The 24,226-nt window shown below is 43.7% G+C and overlaps 1 protein-coding gene across 1 annotated transcript; it reads left to right on the forward strand.

Annotated features, from left to right (window-relative positions):
• The first annotated feature begins 2,980 nt into the window (after nt 1-2,980).
• ZC3HC1 (zinc finger C3HC-type containing 1) lies at nt 2,981-23,631 on the forward strand. The gene is made up of 10 exons (XM_047763514.1): nt 2,981-3,289; nt 5,566-5,677; nt 10,432-10,582; nt 11,414-11,497; nt 16,720-16,847; nt 17,773-17,927; nt 18,965-19,205; nt 19,868-20,080; nt 20,646-20,852; nt 23,170-23,631. The coding sequence occupies exons 1-10, from the start codon at nt 3,144-3,146 to the stop codon at nt 23,236-23,238; spliced, it is 1,506 nt and encodes a 501-aa protein (XP_047619470.1). The 5' UTR covers nt 2,981-3,143; the 3' UTR covers nt 23,239-23,631.
• The last annotated feature ends 595 nt before the right edge of the window (nt 23,632-24,226 follow it).

Raw genomic sequence — 24,226 nt, forward strand, 5'->3', positions numbered from 1 at the left:
AAATAATATCTTGATGCTGACAGGAACGTTCAGTAGAGGACAAAAACATCTTTGAGTCGGCAAGAGGGGATTAGGTTAAGGGTATAAGGATGGCCTTGTATAGGAGCACAGACTCCAGCAGGGTTTCTCAATCTACTCACTTGTGACATTTTACGTGAGAGAATTCTTTGCTGTGAGAGGCTGTCCTGTGCATTCTCAGAGGTTTAGCAGCTGCACCTGCCTCTACCATCACCCCATTTGTAACTTGAAAGAACATTTCCAGAAATCGCCAAATGTCCCTTTGGAGGCAAAACTGCACCCATTTGAGAACCACTGACCTAGAGCAACAGGAAGAAAGGTAAAGTACTATCAGAAAGTAAAACTCAATACGTGAAATGAAAAGACAAAGCTGAATTTATTGCTTGCTAAAGGCAGTGAGAGTCATGCTTATCAGGCACAGGTTTAGAGCAGAGCACACTAGCGGTCTTATATCGGCTTTGGAGAAAGAGGGGAGTTTAGGGATTGAACTTTCAGAGGTCTGAGTGTGTTGACCTTCTCTGTAGAAGCATAACTTGGGTGAGACTATTGTTGATTGGTTGGCCCTCAGAGGCATGTGTATTGAAGTGAGTCTGTGACTGGCTGATTTCCAGAATCAATGGGTTGTCTTTGGGCTCGCAAAAGCCTGTTTGCTGGGGTGAGTTATCAATCGATTGGACTTAAAACTGGCTCTGATTTCTGGCTATTACCATGGGAACGTGGGAACTTAAAAAGTTTTCAGTACTCTATATGCTGGTGGGAGATGTGGTGGTGGAAATTTGTGGAAGTTTTCTTCTAATTGTTTTGATTTTTTAAGTGCAACAGGAAACAAGGGCATCGACAGAGAGGATGGGTTTGAAAAGGCCTGGAAGATTTGAGGAGAGAGATATGTAATAATCATCTATGCACATAGGAGAGAACGTAGCCTAGGGAAATGTAATATGATTACTGGGCAGAATTAAGGACCCACCTGAGGCCAACCACAGAGAGACAAATCAACACGTCCCTCATTTTTCTTTAACCATATTCACATGACAGGGTGTAGGAGCAGCGTGGTGGAACAGTAAACTCAATTGTGATTGAGGTTTTGCCATGTGAGTTCTACAAAGGAAGGAAGGTTCAAAGGAGTTCCCCTTGTGGCTCAGCGGAAAGGAACCCAACTAGTATCCATGAAGATGTGGGTTTGATCCCTGGCCTCGCTCAGTGGGTTAAGGATCCGGTCTTGCCATGAGCTGTGGTGTAGGTCTCAGACCAAGCTCAGATCCTGCATTGTTGTGGCTGTGGTGTAGGCTGGCAACTGCAGCTCCGATTCAACCCTTAGTCTGGGAACTTCTATATGCCTTAGGTGTTGCCCTAAAAAAAAAGCAAGAAAGAAAGAAAAAAAATTGAGGGTACATTTAAGAGAATGTGTTATTTTTAGCTTATTTACTTTGTTTTTTATTATGAGATTGTCAAACATAATAGTAGAAAGAAGACTGTAATAAACCCCTATGAGTCTATAATTTAACCCCAATAATTGAAAACACTTTGCGATCTTTTTTCATCTATTTCCTCCTCACATTTTCTTTTTCTTCAGAATTTTAAAGCAAATCCCAGACATCATAGTAGTTCACCTATACATCAAAATGTATCTCTTATAAGTCCTTACTTATAAGTAAGCACTTTTCCAAACTGAAACCACAGAGCTCTCTTGTTAGGGATCAGCAACAGGTTAAGGATCCTGTACTGGCTTCAGTTGCTGCTATGGCCTGGGTTCCACCCCTGGCCCAGGAGCTTTCATGTGCTGAAGGCTCGGGCAAAAAATTAAAACAAAAACATAATCACAATGCCAATAACACATATAACAAAACTAATATGTCTTTAATACTAAATAATTCTCAGTCCATATTCAAAGTTTGCAAAGGAATGATGATGATTGGCAATGAACTGAAGCTGGCTAAGGACAGAAGAAATATGGAGCACAGTGGAATTATGAGAGAACAATGGAAAGGCTGAGATGAACAGGTTGAAGGTCCTGCGGGTGGGAATATTACTGGAGTTGGAAGCACACAGAGAGTGAGCTGGAAGGGTCGGGGGTGGTCCCACTTTCATCTTTGCCTATTGCTCAGTCACATCAGTCTTCTTCTCCTGTTGATTATCTGATTATATTGTCTGGATGTTGGAAGAGTCTGGGCAGATCTCTTTCCCACAGTCTCATCTATTTTAACTTCAGCACTGATACACTCAGGAGAATCTGCAGACTGAATTAGGTCCTTCTTTTATATCCTTGGTACTTATTCAGTGCACTTACAACCTCAAAACTTGAGGAAAACTTTTTCCAACTCCACTAAGAACTACATTTTCTTTTTTCACTGCTGTCATTGCCAGGGCCGAGGGCATCATCAGTAGGACACCCTCAATAAATATTTTTTGGACAAAGTGGGGAGGGAGTGTTCAATAACATCAAATGCCAGAGACTTCTGAGCCCATCCACAACGCAGTTTCTAAGAAGGATTCTAAATTATTTACTAAAGTTACAGTTGCCATTTCCTCATATGCAAAAAGATAAACTTAAGAGGGCCTTGAGTTAATTAAGACTAAATTGGGCCCATCACCCCTGCTGGACTCAGAGAGACAGTGCTCTAAAACCCCTTATCGAGGACACAGGTTTGATCCCTGACCTCCCTCAGTGGGTTAATGATCCAGCTTTGCCGTGAACTGTGGTATAGGTTGAAGATGCGGCTAAGATGTGGCGTTGCTGTGGCTGGGGGTGTAGGCCAGCAGCTGCAGCTCCAATCGGAGACCAGACTGGGCACCTCCATTTGCCGCAAGTGGGGCCCTGAAAAAGTAAACAAAACAAAAACTTAAAACAACCCAAAAACTCTTATCAACCCAAATATGCTCCTGCATAAAAGAAACGACTAATCTTGGTGTTTCATCACAGTCCTCCTGTGATGGCTAACCTCATTTTAAAATAAGGGTTTATCTCCGGTCTAAAATGGCCAAGTAAGGCTGCGCCCCGCGATCAGACAAGGCAAGTCCCTTGGGCAAACGCGTGGGCGGCAGCCTGGAAGGGAGGATCTTAACCACCCAGAACGGAAGTTCCTGAGCCTTCACACCCGCGGGAAACAACTCGGCAACGGACCAAGATGGCGGCGCCCAGTGAGGGGCCAGCGTTTGCCGTGGGGGTCGAAAAAAATTGGAGTGCAATTGTTCGCTCCCCAGAAGGGACTCCCCAAAAAGTTCGGCAGCTGATAGATGAGGGGATTGCCCCAGAAGAGGGAAGCGCCGAAGCGTGAGTCCGCGAGTCCACCCTGGGTCTCTCAACGGCAGATTGGAGAGGGTTTGGGGGACCTTGGGCAGGGAGGGGAATACCCTAGGTCTGTAACTCGGGCGGTGGGGATGGCTTCGCCCTGGTATCTTAAAGACCCTGGGGTTGCTTTGCTTAGTTAGCTTTAATCTTCTACTTGGGAAGTACTGGATTCTGCACCTGGGGCGCGGTTTTGCTCTAAGACAAGTGGGGGGTGGGGGGAGAGGACCGCTAACTGAATATGCGAACCCGATTTCTTTCAGTTGGGCTTCTTAACCTGTTTTAAGCCTCAGACACCTTTGGCAGCCTGGTATAGTTTATGAATCCCTTCTCAGGATTTTATTTTTAATTTTTAAATGCATAAAGTAAATTATTTAGGATTATGAAGAAACCAATTACGTTGGAATACAGTTATCAAGATAGTAAAAGAGGAAAAAAAGATGCAGTAAATGCCTCATTATTCAAGAGTTAAGTAATATCTAGTAATAGGTCTTTTGTCTACCGTAATTTTGAAATAGTGATGAGCATAAACAGTATTTCAAAACATGTGCAACGAACATAATGTGGTGACAAAATATCTATGATTTCCATTGGTAACAAATTTACAGGTTCTGCTGATTTACTTTATTTTTGTCATTTTAGGGCCACATCCGCGGCAAATAGAGGTTCCCAGGCTTGGGGTCCAATTGGAGCTGCAGCTGCAGGCCTACACCACAGCCACAGCAAGACCAGATCCTAGCCACGTCTGTGACGCACACCACAGCTCATAGCAACACTGGATCCTTAACCCACTGAGTGAGGCCAGAGATCCAACCCGAATCCTCATGGATACCAGTCAGATTCATTTCCAATGTGCCACAGCGGGAACTCCTACTATGGCTTTTTAAAATTACCTTCATTCAGGAGTTCCCGTCATGGCTCAGTGATTAACGAATCCAACTAGGAACAATGAGGTTGCGGGTTCGGTCCCTGCCCTTGCTCAGTGGGTTAAGGATCCGGCGTTGCCGAGAGCTGTGGTGTAGGTTGCAGACTCGGCTCTGATCCTGTGTTGCTGTGGCCCTGGCGCAGGCTGTTGGCTACAGCTCCGATTAGACCCCTAGCCTGGGAACCTCCATATGCCTTGGGAGCAGCCCAAGAAATGGCAAAAAGACAAAAAAAAATAATAATAATAATAAAATAAAGTAAAATAAAACTACCTTCCTTCATAATGGAAGGAAATGCTACATTTCAGTTAGAGATTACTAAAATGTCATTTTTTTTTCCATCCAAGTTTATGGATCCTCTGAGTTTTTTTCCAAGAACCACACATCTCTCAGGCTCTCTCTGACTCCCAGAAAGATTCTTAGTATAAATTACTTTCTTTCTAGGAGTTCCCGTCGTGGCTCAGTGGTTAACAAATCCAACTAAGAACCATGAGGTTTCGGCTTTGATCCCTGGCCTTGCTCAGTGGGTTAAGGATCTGGTATTGCCGTGAGCTGTGGTGTAGATTGCAGACGCGGCTCGGATCCTGTGTTGCTGTGGCTCTGGTGTAGGCCGGCGGCTGCAGTTCCGATTGGACCCCTGCCGTGGAAGCGGCCCAAGAAATGGCAAAAAGACAATAAACAAAAATAAATAAATAAATAAATAAATTACTTTTTTTCTAGTTATAATAGTTGGTGTAATCCTACTTTTATCAAAATTATTTTTGTCTTTAGCAATTCCTCTCTCTACCCTTCCCAGGCACTGTTGAAATACCTTTCACTGAAAATAAAAGAATTGTCTTGCTGGGCTTTTCCTCCTTGAATTTTTTCATGAAATAACCTAGAACTCTTTACTTTGATTTAAATTTTCAAATTATTTTTGGGGAGGGGTGGGTATCAAGGATCAATCCAGGTGGAAATATCAAAACTGTTGTTTTCTGCTGTTACTTAAGTTACATTTCTAAGGTGGTTCAAATTGTATTATGCATAGAAGACTCGGGTCTTATTTTGTGTTTATGAAAGTTATGCAAAATGCTGTTGGAGAACAGTGAATGAGGTAGAATAGTTTGCTAATCAGTATATGATTAGTGGAGCATGGTGAAGAATTTGCATTCTACCTGTAAGTATTGTGAAACTATTGAAAATGCTAAGCAGAGAAATTACAGGATTAACAGTATTTAGAAAGTCTAAAATCCAATGTGCTGTGACTGATGATATGATGTGCAGAGAAGCTAGATACAAAATAGTTAGGCATAGTGATGCCTTGAAAGGATTACCAGTAGTTCTTCCACTTTGTTTTAGAAAGGACACATCTGCCACATTCCAGCCAGTTAATGGATCACCCCAAGCAGAAGAACCTCCATTGGAATCTACAAGCAAAGAAGCCTTCTTTAGCAGAGTGGAAACATTTTCTATATCCTTTTTTGGTTCACGTGAGTTGCACTTTCTGCCTGCTCCTGGAATTATTCTTTCAGGAATAATAACATATTCTGATGTTTTCATTTTTAGAATTAAACTTGGTAAGGAATTTTTAAGGAAAAGTAGTGTTCTAAAATGTCATCCCTTGGAGTTCCTGTTGTGGCACAGTGGTTAAAGAATCTGACTAGGAACCATGAGGTTGCAGGTTTGATCCCTGGCCTCACTCAGTGGGTTAAGGATCCAACACTGCCATGAGCTGTGGTGTAGGTCACAGATGTGGCTTGGATCTGGTATTGCTGTGGCTGTGGTGTAGGCCAGCAGCTGTAGTTCCAATTTGACCCCTAGCCTGGGAACTTCCATATGCCACAGGTGTGGCCCTAAAAAAGCCAAAAAATAAATAAATAAAATAAAATGATATCCCTCAAAGGGACATTTGAAATCAAACCTTTTCTTTTTTACAGAAGAAAAAACTAAGAACCTGAGAGAAGGAATAATAACTGACATTCATATGTAGTATGTTTTCACATATATTATCACAACCGAGCTTCATCTTAAATGTATGAAATAAGTATTATTATTCTCATGTTATAGAAGAGGAAATGGTTTCAGGTGGGTTATGTGACTTACCCAGGATCAACTTGCTAGCAAGAGCCAGGATTATAGTGTAAGGCTCTTGGCATGCAAACCTAATGTTTTCTGAGATAATACTACACTTTCTTCCTCTTTTAAGATTTTCCTCTGGCTCCATGGTTGCATAAGAAATTACCCTAACATTTGGCAGCTTAAAATCCCAAACACCTATTACTTCACAGTTTCTGTAGCTGAGGAATCTAGGCACAGAATGGCTGAGTCCTCTGGTTCAGGGTCTCTGTCAGGCTGCAGTCACCTCAGGGCTAGGCTAGGAAAGGATCCACTTTGAAAGCTCACTCATGTGGTTTTTGGCAGGATTAATTTCCTAATGGCAATTGGATTGAGGGTTTTAGTTCTATACTGGCTTTTGGCTGGAAATCTCCTTATGTTGCTTGTTCCATGGCCCTCGCCACGCCACGGGGACAGTTCACAACATGGCAGTGGGCTTCAGTCAGGGTGGGCAAGTGAGAGAGAGCAAGATAGAAGTTAGATTGTTTTTGTGACCTACCCTCGATTGACATCACATCACTTTTGCCATCTTCTATTTGCTAGAGGTTGTTTTTTTTTTGTCTTTTTTTGCTATTTCTTGGGCCGTTCCCACAGCATATGGAGATTCTCAGGCTAGGGGTCTAATCGGAGCTGTAGCCATTGGCCTACGCCAGAGCCACAGCTACGCGTGATCCGAACCGCGTCTGCAACCTACACCACAGCTCACAGCAATGCCGGATCGTCAACCCACTGAGCAAGGGCAGGGATCGAACCCGCAACCTCATGGTTCCTAGTCGGATTTGTTAACCACTGCGCCACGACGGGAACTCCTAGAGTGTTGTTGTTTTTTAATTTAAAGCAAGTACAGACTTACCGAAAGGTTGCACAGGTTATAAAGAACTTCTTTTGAAGTACTTAAAAGTAAGTTGCCGAAGTAATACCCCATTACCCCAATATTTCCCACAAACAAGGACTTTCTCTTACATAAACACAGTGAAACCATCAAAATTGGGTAATTCCCATAATAAATTACTGCCTTCTAACCCTCAGACCATAATTATTTCATCAGTTGTCCTATTAAGGTTCTTTATCGCAAAAGAATCCATTTTCGAATCCTCCGTTTTCCCTTGAATTTCATAACCTTAATACTTTTGAAAATTATAGGCTGCTTGTTTTGTAGAGCATATCTCAGTTTGCATTTGTCCAGTGTTTCTTGGTGATTAGACTCGGGTTATGCAGGGTATCACAGAAGCAGTGCTCTGTTCTCATTGCATCCTGTCACGTGGCATAGGATTTTGATCTATTCCTTTACCAGGGATGATTTTGATTAGTTGATTAAGGGAATATCTGTCAGTAAAGTAATTCTTTCCTCCCTTGTAATTAAACTGTTTTGTGGGATGTGCTTTGAAACTATGTATATATCATATTCCTCATCAAACTTTGTTATTTATTTGTGGTCACATGGGCTCATGGTGTTTCCCTTTATTCCGTGGTTTATAACCCATTATTATCATTACATATTTTGAGATTTCACTTGTCCCTGATTTGGTGAGTGGGAGCCCCATGTATATGCTCTTTACACCCCACTTGGCTCCAGCACCCCAAGGTGGCCCCCCCACGTGGATTCCCTCTTTACCCAACTTGAGCTTTTCTTTTCCCCCCAACTTGAGTTTTGACACCCTGTGCTGAATTGTCACCCCCCAACTGCCTGGCTCAGCCTCTGCCTTACCACCTAATGGCTGTAGAACTGAATTACTCAGAGGGGGAAGGTATTTTAAGCTTCTTCTACTGCTTTTCCTTGGATTAATTCCTGATATTGATACATTTAAAATTGGAGTTCCCGTCATGGTGCAGTGGAAACCATGAGGTTGTGGGTTCCATCCCTGGCCTTGATCAGTGGGTTAAGGATCTGGCATTGCTGTGAGCTGTGGTGTAAGTCACAGGCGCAGCTCAGATCTGGCATTGCATGGCTCTGGCGTTGCATGGCTCTGGTAGGGCGGCAGCAGCAGCTCCACTTCGACTCCTAGCCTGGGAACCTCCATATGCTGCACAGATGCGGCCCTAAAAAAACAAAAGACTAAAAAAGAAAAAAATATATATATATATATTTTTTTTGCCATTTCTTGGGCCGTTCCCACGACATATGGAGGTTCCCAGGCTAGAGGTCCAATCGGAACCATAGCCACCACCCTACGCCAGAGCCACAGCAACGCCAGATCCAAGCCGCGTCTGCAATCTACACCAGACACACCACCACTCACAGCAGCGCCGGATCCTTAACCCACTGAGCAAGGCTGGGGATCGAACCTGCAACCTCATGGTTCCTAGTCGGATTCGTTAACCACTGAGTCACAATGGGAACTCCCATTTTTTTTTTTTTTTAAAGAAAAAATTTAAATCATTTCCTTTTGTTCTTTTTTGTTCCCATTGGAAATAAATTGATCTCCACTTTGGATGTGATAGTTATTTAACTTAAGCTAGTTAATTAATTCTGTTACTTTTACTCTACACAATCCCAGCTCCTTTAACATTTATACTTAGGTTCTGTTTTTAGTCTTCTGTCCTCCCTTTGCTCTTAATGGAATATTTTCAGATTCCCATATCTTGTTTAAAAATATAGAACTTTCCTGCATCTTTCATGGTTTATCTTTTCTTTTTCCTGTGCTCTATAAAACAGGAATTCTATAGATAAAATAGAAAAAGCTGAGTATTGAATATTAAAGATCAATAAATGTTCCAGGACATTTTCTCAGGCACATAATCTTATAGCCACTCTTAATGTTCTTAGCCTATTTAAAACACATATACTGGTGTTCCCATTGTGGCTCAGCAGAAGTGAATCCAACTAGTATCCATGAGGATGCAGGTTTGATCCCTGGCCTTGCTCAGTGGGTCAGGGACCCAGCGTTGCCATGAACTGTGGTGTAGGTCTCAGATGTGGCTTGGATCCTGTGTTGCTTAGGCTCTGGTGTAGGCTGGCAGCTGTAGCTCTGATTCGACCTCTAGCCTGGGAACTTCCATATGCTGCGGGTACAGCCCTAAAAAAAAAGTAGAAATTAAAAAATAAAACATATACCATCTATGCACATGTGTTCACACATACACAAACAAGTATGTAACCCATGTGGGGCAGGGAGGAATAATATTATTAATTTTACTGACTATTCTTCAGAAGGTAATTTTACCTTCTGAAGGATAAAGTCAGTAAAATAGGAGATAGGAGAGCATAGATGAAGGATAAAATATTTCTGCTTGTTTGACCTTCACCATCTCTTATTGCACAAGCCTATCCCAGTGCTTTTACTGGTGTTTTCAGATCCCTAGTATTTCACATCAAGCAGAGGTGAATGGCTTCTATACTCAGTCCTAAAAATAGGCATTTTAGGAGTTCCCTGGTGGCTTAGCGGGTTAAGGATCTGGCATTGTCATTGCTGTGGCATGGTTCAATTCCTGGTCCAGGAATTTTTGCATGCTGAAGGCGCAGCCAAAAAAAAATAAACTTTTTTTTTTTTTTTTTTTGGCCTTTTAGGGCCATACCCGTGGCACATGGAGGTTCCCAGTCTAGGGGTCGAATTGGAGCTGTAGCCTCCAGCCTACACCAGAGCCATAGCAATGTGGGGTCTGAGCCGCACCTGCGACCTACACCACAGCTCACAGCAATGCCAGATCCTTAACCCAACTGAGCAAGGCCAGGGATTGAACCCGCAACCTCATGGTTCCCCCCCAAAATTTTAAATATATAAAATACACAGGGCTTCTTATTGCCTTTTTTTTCTTTTTAGGGCCTCATCTGCGGCATATGGAAGTTCCTGGGCTGGAGTCAAATTGGAGCTCCAGCTTCCAGCCTACACCACAGCGACAACAACGCAGGATCCAAGCCATGTCTTCGACCTGCACCACAGCTCACAGCAATACCAGATCCTTAACCCACTGAGCGGGGCCAGGAATTGAATCTGCATCCTCATGGGTACTAATTGGGTTTGTAATCCGCTGAGCCACAACAGGAACTCCCTGCTCTCCGTCTTAATTTAATGTGCTTATTCCTATATTCATGAAGAGTGATTTAAAGTTTTGATTTAGGACTTGTTCATTTTAATGCACTTGCAGTGTTGTTTTTCTTAACACGAATACTCTTTGAAATGGGCAGGTAAGCCCCCCGAGCTCTCTCCACTGGTCTGTGCGAAATACGGCTGGGTCACAGTTGAATGTGATATGCTGAAGTGCTCCAGCTGTCAAGCTTTTCTCTGTGCCACTTTACAACCAGCTTTTGATTTTGACAGATGTAAGTATAAAGTACAAATTACATTTTTCTCCATATTCAAAAGATATCTATACTAGTTTTCCGAAAAGACCAGTGACTTGTGTTTGAATGTGAACTTCTTATTTATAACATTGAATTTGTGATTGTCTTCACCTTAATCATTAGCTTCAGTCATTGCCCTTTTTTTAAAAGCTCAGCCACTTTAGAGTGAACCTGCTTTTATGTTGTCTGGGAAACTAACAGCCAGTATGTTTATTTTATGGTTCCAAAGTTTATGCTTAGGTTAAGAGACAGGACTTTTATGAAGGCTTACACTTGGAAATGCCCTGCCTCATAAGATACATGTTATCTCCTTTGTAATTGATCTCAGAATCTTGATTTAGAACTTGTTTTGTGAAAAATATCAAGATGATAGAGTTGCTAATTTCATATCTTTAAAAATTCTATTAGTTTTTTTGTTGTTTTTTTGTTTTGTTTTGTTTTGCCTTTTCACCTTTTTGCCTTTTCCAGGGACGCTCCCTCCCCATATGGAGGTTCCCAGGCTAGGGGTCTAATCGGAGCTGTAGCCACTGGCCTACGCCAGAGCCATAGCAACGCGGGATCCGAGCCGTGTCTGTGACCCACACCACAGCTTACAGCCACGTCGGATCCTTAACCCACTGAGCAAGGCTAGGAATCGAACCTGCAACCTCATGGTTCCTAGTCGGATTCGTTAACCACTGTGCCACGACGGGAACTCCTCTCTTAGTTATTTTTATTTTTAGTTCTACCTGTACTCTAAAAGACTCTTGGCCCTTGACTTTTGAATCTGTCCAGTGTTTTTTAAGGTATTGCTACTTATGTGGTTTTCAGATAAGGAACGATGTGCTGAGCTGAAGAAAGCCTTGTGTACTGCCCACGAGAAGTTCTGTTTCTGGCCAGACAGCCCCTCTCCAGGTACTTAGTTCCAAGATTTCCATTTCCCATTTCTTCTTGGTCATCAAATTTCTCTCTCTCTCCCTTTTTTTTTTTTTTTTTTTTTTTAGGGCTGCACTGGAAGTTGCCAGGCTAGGGGTCAGATCAAAGCTACAGCTACCAGCCTACACTATAGCCACAGCCACACAGGATCCCAGCTATGTCTGTGACCATGGCAATGCCGGATCCTTAACCCACTGAGCAAGATCAGGGGTTGAACCCGTGTCCTGATGTATACTAGTCGTTACTGCTGAGCCATGACAGGAACTCCTGCATTTCTTTGTGAAAATCTAGTCTTTGAAGTTTCTTTTCCTTCCTTTCTACTTGCACTTTTCAAGAAGGACTAACATTCCTTCACTTATTATGTTATTATTTTATTAAGTGCATTTGACACACCAATGCATATATTATCCTGTTTAATATTGCAGGGGCCCCAAGAGGTAGATATCATCAATCCAGTTTTTTTAAGTGGGGAAAATGAGAATCAGAAATCTTAAAACCAACTAGTGAGGAGCCATAACCATGGTTGTATCTGATTTCATACTCTGCTTTTCCCACCAGAGTAAACCACCCCATGTTCTACCCAGGCTTCCTGGCACAGTAATGGCACTAATGATGACAAGACTCACAGGGGAGTTCTCTTGTGTGCAGTGGGTTAAGGATCCCACATTGTCACTGCAGTGGCTTGGATCCCTGGCCCCAGAACCTCTATGTGCCACAGGTGCAGCCACAAAATAAATAACATAAAGGAGACCTATGGGACCCCACACGAGAGTGACTACAAATCCACAGTTTATTACACGGTATTTGTCAGTAATATTGAAGGAAGGGTATCATCACAACCGCATGGCAGCGGGTCTGGAAAGGCCCTTCTTTCCTTACTGTGTAAGGAATGTGGCAGCACACACTCACTCTTGAATCAGGAACCACTCATGTATTTACAAGACACTTCAGAACAAGGGATTCCAACGTGTAGTCTGAAGTGGGATTTGTTTATAATTTGCTGGTCCTGAAGGCATATTTTTGCTGAATAACCAACCTCAATAGCAGAGCCCTCTGGGGGCTCACCAAGACCATGTGCAAAACTCTCAGAACTCATGGTTACAAAGCAGCACTATTAACCCATGTATTTCATGCTTGACCAGAAATCAGTGCCATACAGGTATGTTTTTTATTTCAGTAGGGCAGCTCAGGCTAATTCCAGGGTCACTGATGCCCAGGAATATTCCAGGAATGACTACTGAGAGGAAAGATTAGATTGAAAGTGACCATAGAGTGCCATAAACTGATAAATGAAGAGGTGATAGAAAAGGAATTATTAAGAAATTATTTTTAAAGTGAAAATGGCTGCATCACAAGGCTTTCCTGCTGGTGGCCTGGCTGTCTTGCCGTAGAGTATAACATAACTCAGTCCTGAGAGGATTTGACTCTATTTCTGTCTGGTGCACTGAGGGCAGAGATAGATTCTTTGTCTGCCCAGGCCTCTGTCGGTGGTTCCCAACTCTTGCTACTATACATTTTACTTTTTTTGCATTTAAAATTTTTATGCAGTTTTTAAAGGTTACTTTCCATTTACAGTAACTGTAAAACATTGGCTATATTTCACATGTTGTACAGTATATTTTCTTGATCCCATTCATAATTTCAGCTAACACCGACTTACAGGTTTCTGACTTCTCTTGAGACCTCTCTTTTGAACTTATATTTTCAACTACTTTCGAAACATTTCCACTTAGTATCTTCCAGGTGCCTGGAACTCAAACTGTGTTATACAAAACTGATTTCTCATAATACTTAAATATTTAATCTAATACTTAAGTACTTCTAATTACTTCTAGTACTTTCTTCATCTAACACTTTAAACTTTATTCACTTTTTTCCTTTTTTGGCTGCTCTGCTGCACATGAAGTTCCTGGGCCAGGGATCAGATCTGAGTTGCAGCTTGACCTACACTGCAGTTGTGACCTATGCTGCAGTTGTGATCTACACTGCTGCTGTGGCCGTGCTGGACCCTTAACCCCACTGTGCCTGTCCAGGGATCGAACCTGTGTCCCAGGGCTGCAGAGGTGCTGGCGATCCAGTTGTGCTGCAGTGGGAACTCCTGTTCACGTCTTATGTTGTCTCCATCTTGGTTCATGGTACTGACCTCCCCGTCCAGTTGTCTTAGCCAGAACCTTTGATGCCTTCCCTGTCACCACCAGCTGGTCCTGTCCATTCTACCTCCTAGATAGATTTCAAATATGACCAAATTATATCATCCCTCGATTTGATTTTTTAACATTCAAGAGACTTGTGTGGAGAAAGGAACACCCACAAGTATAAATACTTAATGCTTGAATTTATTAAACATACCTAGTGAAATTGTGAAGATAGTTTTTTTCTAACATTTACCAATAATTACAAACTAAATTAAATCCCTGTACACATTTTAAACTACAGTTGCTAATTTTTAAGGACTGATTCTTTTGAGCATATCAAATGCTTTAAAGTAGGCAAAATATACATATGCATTAATTGTAAAATATACAATTAAAACTTAAGACATTTTCCTGGAGTTCCCATTGTGACTCAGCAGGTTAAGAACCTGACTAGTATCCACGAGGATGCAGGTTTGATCCCTGGTATCACTCAGTGGGTTAAGGATCCAGCATTGCTGCAAGCTATAGTGTAGGTCACTGACGGGGCTTGGATATGGAGCTGTGGCTGTGATGTAGGCCAGCAGCTGCAGCTCCGATTCGACGCCTGGCCTGGGAACTTCCATATACTATAGGTACAGCCCTAAAAAGAAGAAAAAAGAAAAAAAAAAGATGTTTTTCCTGATGGGCTTAATTTCTTCTCTGTTCACTCTTTTACTGTCATAGGTATTCTCTGGTGCTTTCTTAGGGTTGTAACAGTCAGACCAAACCCTGCATTAGAAGATGATCAGAAAGGTGTTGGAATTTGGTTTCTTCTCCCAAGTTTTATTAAACTAGAGCCACTGGTCATCAGAACATGTTTTCTTTTTATTGTTAATCCTAACTTGATTTCTTTCTTTCTTTCTTTCTTTTTTTTTTTTTTGTCTTTTTGTCTTTTTTTTCTAGGGCCACTCCTGTTGCATACAGAGGTTCCCAGGTTAGGGGTCTAATCAGAGCTGTTGCTGCCAGCCTATGCCAGAACCACAGCAACGCCAGATCCAAGCCCTGTCTTCGATCTACACCACAGCTCATGGCAACATTGGATCCTTAACCCACTGAGCAAGGCCAGGGATCAAACCCACAACCTTAAGGTTCCTAGTCAGATTCGTTAACCACTAAGCCACAATGGGAACTCCAGTCCTAACTTGATTTCTTAAAGTCCACAACTTTCTCATTAATTTTAGTTTTTTATAACCTGACTTTTCTAGTAAAACAATTGAATCTTTTAAAAAAAAATCAATGACAGGTGGTTTTTTTTTGTTTGTTTTTCTCAGCCATGCCTCTGGCATGTAGAAGTTCCCAGGCCAGGGATCAAACCCACGCCACAGCAGTGACAAGGTCAAATCATTAAGCCACTGAGCTACCAGGAAACTTCCAATGATGTGTATTTTGACACATTTGATTACCTGCAACAACTGTAAATAATTTGATAAACTCTTAAAGAGTATTTTATAGCCCTTGAATATAGAAAGTATCTCTTTTATTTTTAACTTTTTTTTTGTCTTTTATGCTTTTAGGGCAGCACCTGCAGCATATGGAGGTTCCCAGGCTAGGGGTCCAATTGGAGCTGTAGCCGCTGACCTATGCCAGAGCCATAGCAGTGCCAGATCTGAGCCGAATCTTCGACCTACACCACAACTCATGGCAATGCCAGATCCTTAACCCATTGAGTGAGGCCAGGGATTGAACCCGTAACCTCATTGTTTCTAGTTGGATTCGTTTCCACTGCACCACGATGGGAACTCCTGATTTATTTATTTATTTTTTCCCACTTCTTTTTTTTTTTTATTACTCAAATGAATTTATTACATCTGTAGTTGTATAATGATCATAACAATCCAATTTCACAGGATTTCCATCCCACAACTAAAGCACATTCCCCCACGCCCCAAACTGTCTCCTCTGGAGACCATAAGTTTTTCAATGTCTGTGAGTCAGCATCTATTCTGCAAAGAAGTTCAGTCTGTCCTTTTTTAGGTTCCACATGTCAGTGAAAGCATTTGATGTTGGTGTCTCATTGTATGGCTGACTTCACTTAGCGTGATAATTTCTAGGTTCAGCCATGTTGCTAAAAATGCTGGTATTGGAACTCCTTATTTTTAACTTTTTTTTTTTTTTTTTTGTCTTTCTGCCTTTATTAGGGCTGCTCCTGCGGCATATGGAAGTTCCCAGGCCAGGGGTCTAATTGGAGCTGTAGCCATCGGTCTACACCACAGCCACAGCAATGCCAGATCCAAGCTGTGTCTGCAACCTACACCACAGCTCACGGCAAGGCCAGATCCTTAACCCACTGAGTGAGGCCAGGGATTGAACCCGCAACCTCATGGTTCCTAGTCGGGTTCATTAACCACTGCGCCGTGACAGGAACTCCTGTCTCTGTATTTTAACCTTATCTTTGCCAAGTCTCCCCGCAGGAATACTGTGTTCTAACCCTGTGAAACTATTTAGAATTCCCCAGATGTGCCATCAGAGGGATTTATTTCTCCCCCCACCCCCCCAGCTGCCAGGGAACTCCATTTAGGGCTTTACTTTTACACACTGTTGTTAATCTTTCAGATTCAGCTTAGGAGTTCCTTTCGCGGTTAACGAATCCGACTAGGAACCATGAGGTTGCGGGTTCGATCCCTGGCCTTGCTCAGTGGGTTAAGGATCCAGCGTTGCTGTGAGCTGTGGTGTAGGTTGCAGACATGGCTCGGATCCCGCGTTGCTGTGGCTTTGGTGTAGGCTGGCAGCTACAGCTCCGATTAGACCCCTAGCCTGGGAACCTCCATATGCCATGGGAGCGGCCTAAGAAATGGCAAAAAAAAGACCAGAAAAAAAAAATTCAGCTTAGACCTGACTGCTCCTGAGAAACTGTTCCTGAGACTGCTTTTTAAATGTAATCACAAAAGTATCATCACAGCCCTATCAAAAAAATTAGGAATCTCTCAATATCATCATCTTATCAATTTTGCATTTCTGTTGTTCTATACATGCTTTTAATTTTTACGATTTGCACCCACGTAATCTCCCAGTTTACTTTTTGTGCAGATCGATTTGGGATGTTGCCTTTGGATGAGCCTGGTGTTCTTGTTAGTGAATTCTTAGATCGTTTTCAAAGCCTTTGTCACTTGGACCTCCAGCTTCCTTCCCTGAGGCCAGAGGACTTAAAAACTATGGTGAGTTGTCCTGTCTAGCATGCACTAGCCTTCAGTTTTCACCAGAATGATGCATTTATTTTAATAAGAGGATGCCTTTTTCAAGATGAGAGGCTACTATAGACTTTAGCACCAAACTGTTAACCTCTGATTCCTGTTATAAATGTCCCCCTGTCCCTGAGCCAAAGCAAATTTTTTTCACCCTGTCATAGTTCTTTATTATTCTTAGAACAGAAATAAAGACTGTAATAAGCTCTTTTGTTGTGTCAAAAGTAAATTCAGGAGTTCTCGTCCTCGTGGCTCAGTGGTAGCAGACTAGTATCCATGAGGATGCGGGTTCTATGCCTGGCCTCACTCAGTGGGTTAAGGATCTGGCCTTGCCGTGAGCTGTGGTGTAGGTCATAGATGCAGCTCGGATCTGGCGTGGCTATGGCTGTGGTGTAGGCTGGCAGCTGTAGCTCCGATTCGACCCCTAGCCTGGGAACCTCCATATGCTGCAGGTGTAGCCCTAAAAAGACCACAAAAGAATAAATAAAAAGTAAATTCATTATCAGACCAAGAAATAAACAGTAGTCCGTTGTCATTATTTGGGTTTGAAGTTTACAGGTTTTAAAGTTAGTGTGAAGATGTGGTAGTTCCAGGAAAACTGCTCCATTTCTCAATCAGCCGACCCAGGGCAGTTCACCAAGCTTGTGTGTGAACACTCAGCCTGTGCTAGAAGTCAGTCTTCTCCAATAGAGAGAATTGCCTTCATGTTTGTCGGTTTTTTTCATGATTTTTGCTTTGTACCATCTGGGTACATCATTATCTGTATAGAGAGAATTGCCTTCATGTTTGTCGGTTTTTTTCATGATTTTTGCTTTGTACCATCTGGGTACATCATTATCTGTCCCTTCTTTTTGTGGTGGTTGAAACTTTTAAGTCTTTCATCTTGGTTCCTTTGTAGTGCTTGACAGAAGACAAGATCACTCTTCTCCTGCACCTGCTTGAAGATGAACTTGATCATCGAACTGATGAGAGAAAAACTGCAATCAAATTAGGCTCTGACATCCAAGTCCACGTCACTGCTTGTATTCTTTCCGTGTGTGGCTGGGCGTGTAGGTTAGTGAGCTTGCCTGGGAACATGAACTGCGACGACATTCTTTCCCCATATATGTCAGTCACTCATAGTATGTGGCGATCACATGGTGTTTCCTGTGAGAAAAACAGTAAAAAGAAAAGCTAAGGGGGTGGAGGGGGGACAATAAGAATTAGTAACAATGAGAATTAGAACTCAGGAATTCTTTTTTTTTTTTTTTTTTTGGTCTTTTTGGTCCTTTTTTTTTAAGGGCTGCACTCGTGGCATATGGAGGTTCCCAGGCTGGGGGTCGAATCAAAGCTGTAGCTACCTGTCTGCACCACATCCACAGCAACTCAAGATCCAAGCTGCACCTGCAGCTTACACCACAGCTCATGGCAATGATGGATCTTTAACCCACTGAGCAAGGCCAGGGATTGAACCTGTGTCCTCATGGATGCTAGTCAGGTTCACTAACCACTGAGCCACGACAGGAACTCCCACAACTCAGGAATTCTTGAACACACCTGGACTATCACTTCCCAGCTGGGAATTTGTGTTCCTATAAGTGGTGAAGCTCCATATTAGTTTTAAAAAGGAAAAATCAGTTTAATTGATAAAAACTACCCAAGGAAACACCAGCTGGACTCTTCTTGGCCCCTAGCCGGTGTTTCCATTCCAGCTGCTCACTTTGGCACAGAGTCCTCTGAGACAGAAGACTGTCAGACCGATTTGGATTTACTCTAAATATGCTTTCTGTGGTAGCTTAAGGAGTATTTTTCATTTACAAGGAAAAAACTTTTAAAAGGGACAGGAGAAATTTCGAAAACACACCTTTAAAATAGTCTGGCCATAGAGCACACACTATGAGGCCTGGGTCTTTCCAGAGGAAATATGTGAGAGGTGATGAAGTCGGGTCCTGAGATCAGAGGACAGGGGCCCTGGCGGAGGTGGTTCCCCGTCCACCGGCCGTTACAGAGATCTGCTCGCTGAGGTTACGCACACTCGCCGACCATTGTGCTTAGGCCCTCGGAAATGTGACCCTCTGCAAAAACGCCCTTTCTTTTCTGTTTCTGCCCAGTTCTGCTCTGGAGCCCGTGCAGCTCTCCCTGATAACATGTTCACAGTGCATGAGGAAGGTGGGGCTCTGGGGCTTCCAGCAGATGGAATCCCTGGCTGACCTGGATGCCTCCTTCGGGCTGACCAGCTCCCCTGTCCCCGGCTCCGAGGGTCGGCCCGAGCACTTCCCTCTGGTGCCTGAGTCTCCCCGGAGGATGATGACTCGGAGCCAGGATGCCACGTTTTCCCCAGGCTCAGAGCAGGTATAGATGTGGCTGGCTTGTGCAGGGTGGGCTTTTTACAAATGGCACTCTTGCCAGAAGTGTTATTGGTGGGAACGAACTTAGGTTAGTTAATTTAGGATAATCTTCACTTCTAATTACATGGATCAGAATACTACAGAGTGGTTTTATTCACCAATTGCAGTGGAGATGCCAAATTCATTATTTTGTGTAGAAATCTAGTATTCTTTTCTTTTTTTTTTTTTGTCTTTTTGTCTTTTTAGGGCCACACCCATGGCATATGGAGGTTCCCAGGCTAGGGGCCTAATCGGAGCTACAGCTGCCTGCCTACACCATAGCCACAGCAACGCCGGATCCTTAACTCACTGAGCAAGGCCAGGAATCAAACCCTCAACCTCATGGTTCCCAGTCAGATTCGTTAACCACTGCGCCACGACGGGAACTCCAGAAACTAAATTCTTATAGTTTATAAAATATCATCTTTTGGGGTTCTCTTGTGGAGCAGGTGAAGGATCCAGTGTTGTCACTGTAGCAGCTTGGGTCGCTGCTCTGGCACGGGTTCCATCCCTGGCCCAGGAACTTCCATATGCTGCAGGAGCAGCCAAAAAAAAAAAAAAAAATTAACTTTCACATGCTTCTAGAAATATTTCATTAATTCCATCACCTCCCTTCTCCTTCTTCAGGCTGAAAGGAGCCCAGGTCCCATCGTCACCCGAACTCGGAGCTGGGACTCTTCTAGTCCTGTTGACCGTCCTGAGCCTGAGGCCGCTAGCCCCACCACCAGAACCCGCCCAGTGACCCGAAGCATGGGCACAGGAGACACTGCCGGCCTGGAAGTGCCATCTAGTCCTCTTAGGAGAGCCAAACGAGCTCGCCTCTGCTCCTCCAGCAGCTCGGTGTGTGCGCCTGCGTGTGTAGAGGTCCCTGAGCACAGTCGCACGCCAGGAGAAGCGGGCATGAGCCAGTCCTGTGGTTCTGAGGAGGCAATGGGAATAAGTTTATGGATGGGACAGTTGGGGGGAGTTCCCAGGCGGCCTAGTGGTTAGGATTTGGTATTGTCACTGATGGGGCTCAGGTTTGATCCCTGGCCTGGGAACTTCCAAATGCTGCAGGCACAGCCAAAAAAAAAAAAAAAAGGGACAGTGACCAGAGAGGAAAAAAATGAAAAGCTTTGCCATTTGCTTCTCTGAGATGAATTCTGAGGATATGATAAATGTGTCGGGCCCATGGGACGGCAGTGAGGAAGGGGGACAGACCTGATACAGTATAGGTTTACCCCGAAGGGAGGGAAAGAATTTAAAAATACTGAGAGGGAAATAACATTTAAAGCCGATTTAACGGAGAACATAAAATGAGAAATGTGGGGGTTCTGAGATTCTAGATTTGACAGCTAATAGCAGAGCCTCCCTGAGTTGACGTCGTAGCTGCCCGTCATGAACACAGTTTCTCTTCCCCCGTCAGGACGCATCTCCCCGAGGCTTCTTCGATCCCACCTCTCAGCACAGAGACTGGTGCCCTTGGGTGAACATCACACTTGGCAAAGAAAGCAGGGAGAATGGTGGAGCTGAGGTGGATGCCAGCACCCCTGCAGAGCCGGGCTGGAGGGCAGTGCTGAACACCCTCTTGGCCCACAAACAGTCTAACCAGCCCACTGAAACCGACTCCATGGTAAGATAAGCCGTTGCTGATCCTGTGCAGCACTGGCTGTTTATGGGGTGAGGAGCAGAGGCTGGTCCTATAATTAGCACCCTATCTGCCCACAGCTTTCGTTCGTTCGTCGAGGTAGACTCATCCTAAAAGAACAGGCAGGGGCCTGGTTCAGTCTTGCTGCCATTTCCCATATGGCATTCCACCAATTTCTGATAAATTCTTTGTCATCTTAACTCAAACGACTCAAAGCAGAAAAGGGGTACAGGAGCACAAAAAGAGGAATAGGCAGCTGCTCCAGCCTCGTGGGCAGAACAGCTGCTCTTTCCATCTGAGTTGCTCTCACTTGCACTTGACGCCTGGCCGGTGAACTTTGTTGTCTGGAGCACGTGCTTGGCCACCACCATTAAGATTTCATTCCTCACGGTGTTACTTTGCCGGGTTCCGTGGCCCTAGGCTTGTGCTCGGACCCTCAACCAGCCATCGCAGTGATGACTGCTGCTGCGTGCCCTGAGAAAACCTGGGTACCCATGACAGCTGAGAAAACGACCCAAGGGTCTGCTCTGTGGAAATAATGGCAGTGAGGGGAGGGTGGGCACTAAGGACTCTTGAAAACTGCATTCTCTTTCCCTTGCTGGCTCATTCCCAAGTTTTCCATGTAACCTGCCTGGTATAAATATAATCGTTTCTGACCTCTGTTCCCTCCAAGGACAACGTGAAATAATACTTGACAGCAGATGTTTATGAGGATATGAGATGTTTGTGTAGGGTCACAGGATTCCACTAGAGGGAGCTATAGATGCTAAGAGCCCAAGAATGGTCATACCTTTAGTCAATGTGCAGATGAACGTTTTTCAAGTTTTTTGCCCCCCCTTCAAAAGATGCATTTTTCCAATTTAAAAACTTGAAGATACATAAAGCTATCTGAAGGCAAATGTTTGGCCCACCTTTCAAATTAGAGAGTTTAGATCTGTTTCTGCCCGTGACTTTTCTCTTGCTAGCTCCTAACTGAAATAGTACGGTTTTAATTGACTCCTGATGTCACCATCATGCTGGCCAGAAAGCCCATAGGGCTTTAAAAAAATTTTTTTTTTTTTTTGGTAGTGAGGAAAGCTAGCCTCGTAATCTGCCAGCACTTTAAAGATTCTTTTTTTTTTTTTTTTTGTCTTTTGGGGCCCCACCCACAGCATATAGAAGTTCCGAGGCTAGGGGTTGAATCGGAGCTGGAGCCGCCGGCCTATGCCATAGCCACAGCAATGCCGGATCCAAGCCACATCTGCGACCTACACCACAGCTCATGGCAACCCCGGATCCTTAACCCACTGAGCAAGGCTGGGGATCAAACCTGTGTCCTCGTGGTTACTAGTCGGGTTACGTCAACCACTGAGCCATGATGGGAACTTCCGAAGATCCTTTTTGGCAACCTGTCTTTTAAGATTCCCCACAGCTGCTGTGAGTGGGGAATACAAAGCCTGACAAGGTGCTGTGGTAAAGGATCTTGAGGTTAGAATAGAGCTTATATGGTTTCTCAGCTTAAATTTCTTTCAGTTTTGTCACTGTTTTAACTAAATCGTTCTCAGTCCAAGTAAGACTTCAGCCTTTTCCCTCCGGGAACTTTATTGAGACATTCAGCCACAAAGAAGTTAAGAAAACGGTGAAAGTGGAGGGAACGTATGGCTTATCTTGCGAGATGTGTCTGGGCTCTTCACCGTGACTCGGAGAGAACTTTTATCTTTCAGCGAATTGTTTTGTCTGCCTGTAACACCGTTTCTCAGAATCTCAGATCGCTTCATAGCCATGATCAAGTGGCAGTGAGATTCTTCCTATTATTAGCTCTGCTGGCTAAAACATGAAGCTGAGAAAGCCAAGGTCATAGTTTCAACTCTTTAAGGTGGTTTAACTTGGTTTCATTCCTGTGCCTTAGATTAGCTCAGCATTGTGTAAACATGAGTCCTTGTTCACAAGAAATAATGAATGGAGCCAATTCAGCAAAACAGATGAGAAATCAGTGTGAAATAGGTGCTGCCCTGCTGGTGGGTCAGAAGTGTCATCCTCCTGTACAAAGATTAGGACATGTACAGATGCTTGCAGGGGGCAGAAGCGTGTTTAGAGGCTCGGAGTGTGTTGGCAGTCGTCTAACAGTAGACTCGGGCGTCTGGATTCTTCGTCTGGCATTAGGTGTTTATTGTGTATAGCACAATATAAAATTAGCCTTTGCTCACTCCTAAACATGTTTAGACCGTTTGGGGAGAAATTTAGACCACACCTTAAAGCTATTACCCGTCCTTTATCTCTGAAAAAGAACGTATTTTCTAATAATGAGCTTTTCTACCTATAGAGTCTGTCTGAGAAGTCCAGGAAGGTATTCCGAATATTCCGGCAGTGGGAGTCTTTATGCTCATCCTGAAGATATTCCAGCCCTTCCTGCGGAGAAGTGGAATGAGTGGCTTTGAAAAATAAAGCCTGAGTTCCCCCTTGAGCACCTGATGTTAAGTGTTTCTCCGTTCTGGCTTAATCATAAGGAACCTCTGGCTTGGCAAAGGCATGAGTGTCGTCACCAATGGCATCTGACCGAGGGGAACCCCTGTGCCTGCGAGGACGTGGGCAGGGAGAGCTACAGTGACCCTGTTAGAAGAGTGTGTGGTTACAAAACGACAGAGGACCCAGGGCTCCTTATAAAACTCGACGGAGGACCCAGGACCTGAGCCTTTTTAGTGTCTTTAGTGACAACATTGTTTTGAGGACTTCTATCCCAAGAATATGTCATTATGAGCTAATAAAATATTTGTTAAGATTCTTACACCCGGAGAGCTGTTTTCCTCCTTGCCTAATGGGCTGATATAAAGGAAGCTGAGATGGAGAAAACTGCAGTGGAGCAGTAAATAAAGTCAGAATTTTAGTTTTTCAGATTGACTGCAAAGCTTAGCAGCATTTATTTGTGTTTCTAAACCAGAGGCAAGACAATGCATTTTGTCACCAGGAGATCTGATGTTTTATGGTGAATGGTAAGCTGATAACTCTCTCCCTTTACTTTGACAATAACAGTAACAGACTATAGCAAGGGGAGGAAGGCCCTTTGGAGGAGACCTCTTCTCTGTGTGCCTTTTTTTTTTTTTTTTTTCTTTTTAGGGCTGTACCTGCAGCAAGAGGAAGTGCTTGTAGCAACACCAGATCCTTAACCCATTGAGCGAGGTCAGGGATTGAACCTGCATCCTCACGGGCACCATTTCAGGTTTTTAACCCGCTGAGCCATAACAGGCACTCCTTCCATGAGGCTTCTAATGCATGGCTCCCCTGAGCAGGGGTCCCCAGGCTCTTTTACTGCTGGTGGAGAGCATTGGTCTCTGTAGTGGAGAAGTTGACCCTGACCTGCCCCATCTAAATAGGCTCCTCAC

Source organism: Phacochoerus africanus, chromosome 16 (assembly GCF_016906955.1).
Source record: "Phacochoerus africanus isolate WHEZ1 chromosome 16, ROS_Pafr_v1, whole genome shotgun sequence".
NCBI classification, from domain to species: domain Eukaryota; kingdom Metazoa; phylum Chordata; class Mammalia; order Artiodactyla; family Suidae; genus Phacochoerus; species Phacochoerus africanus.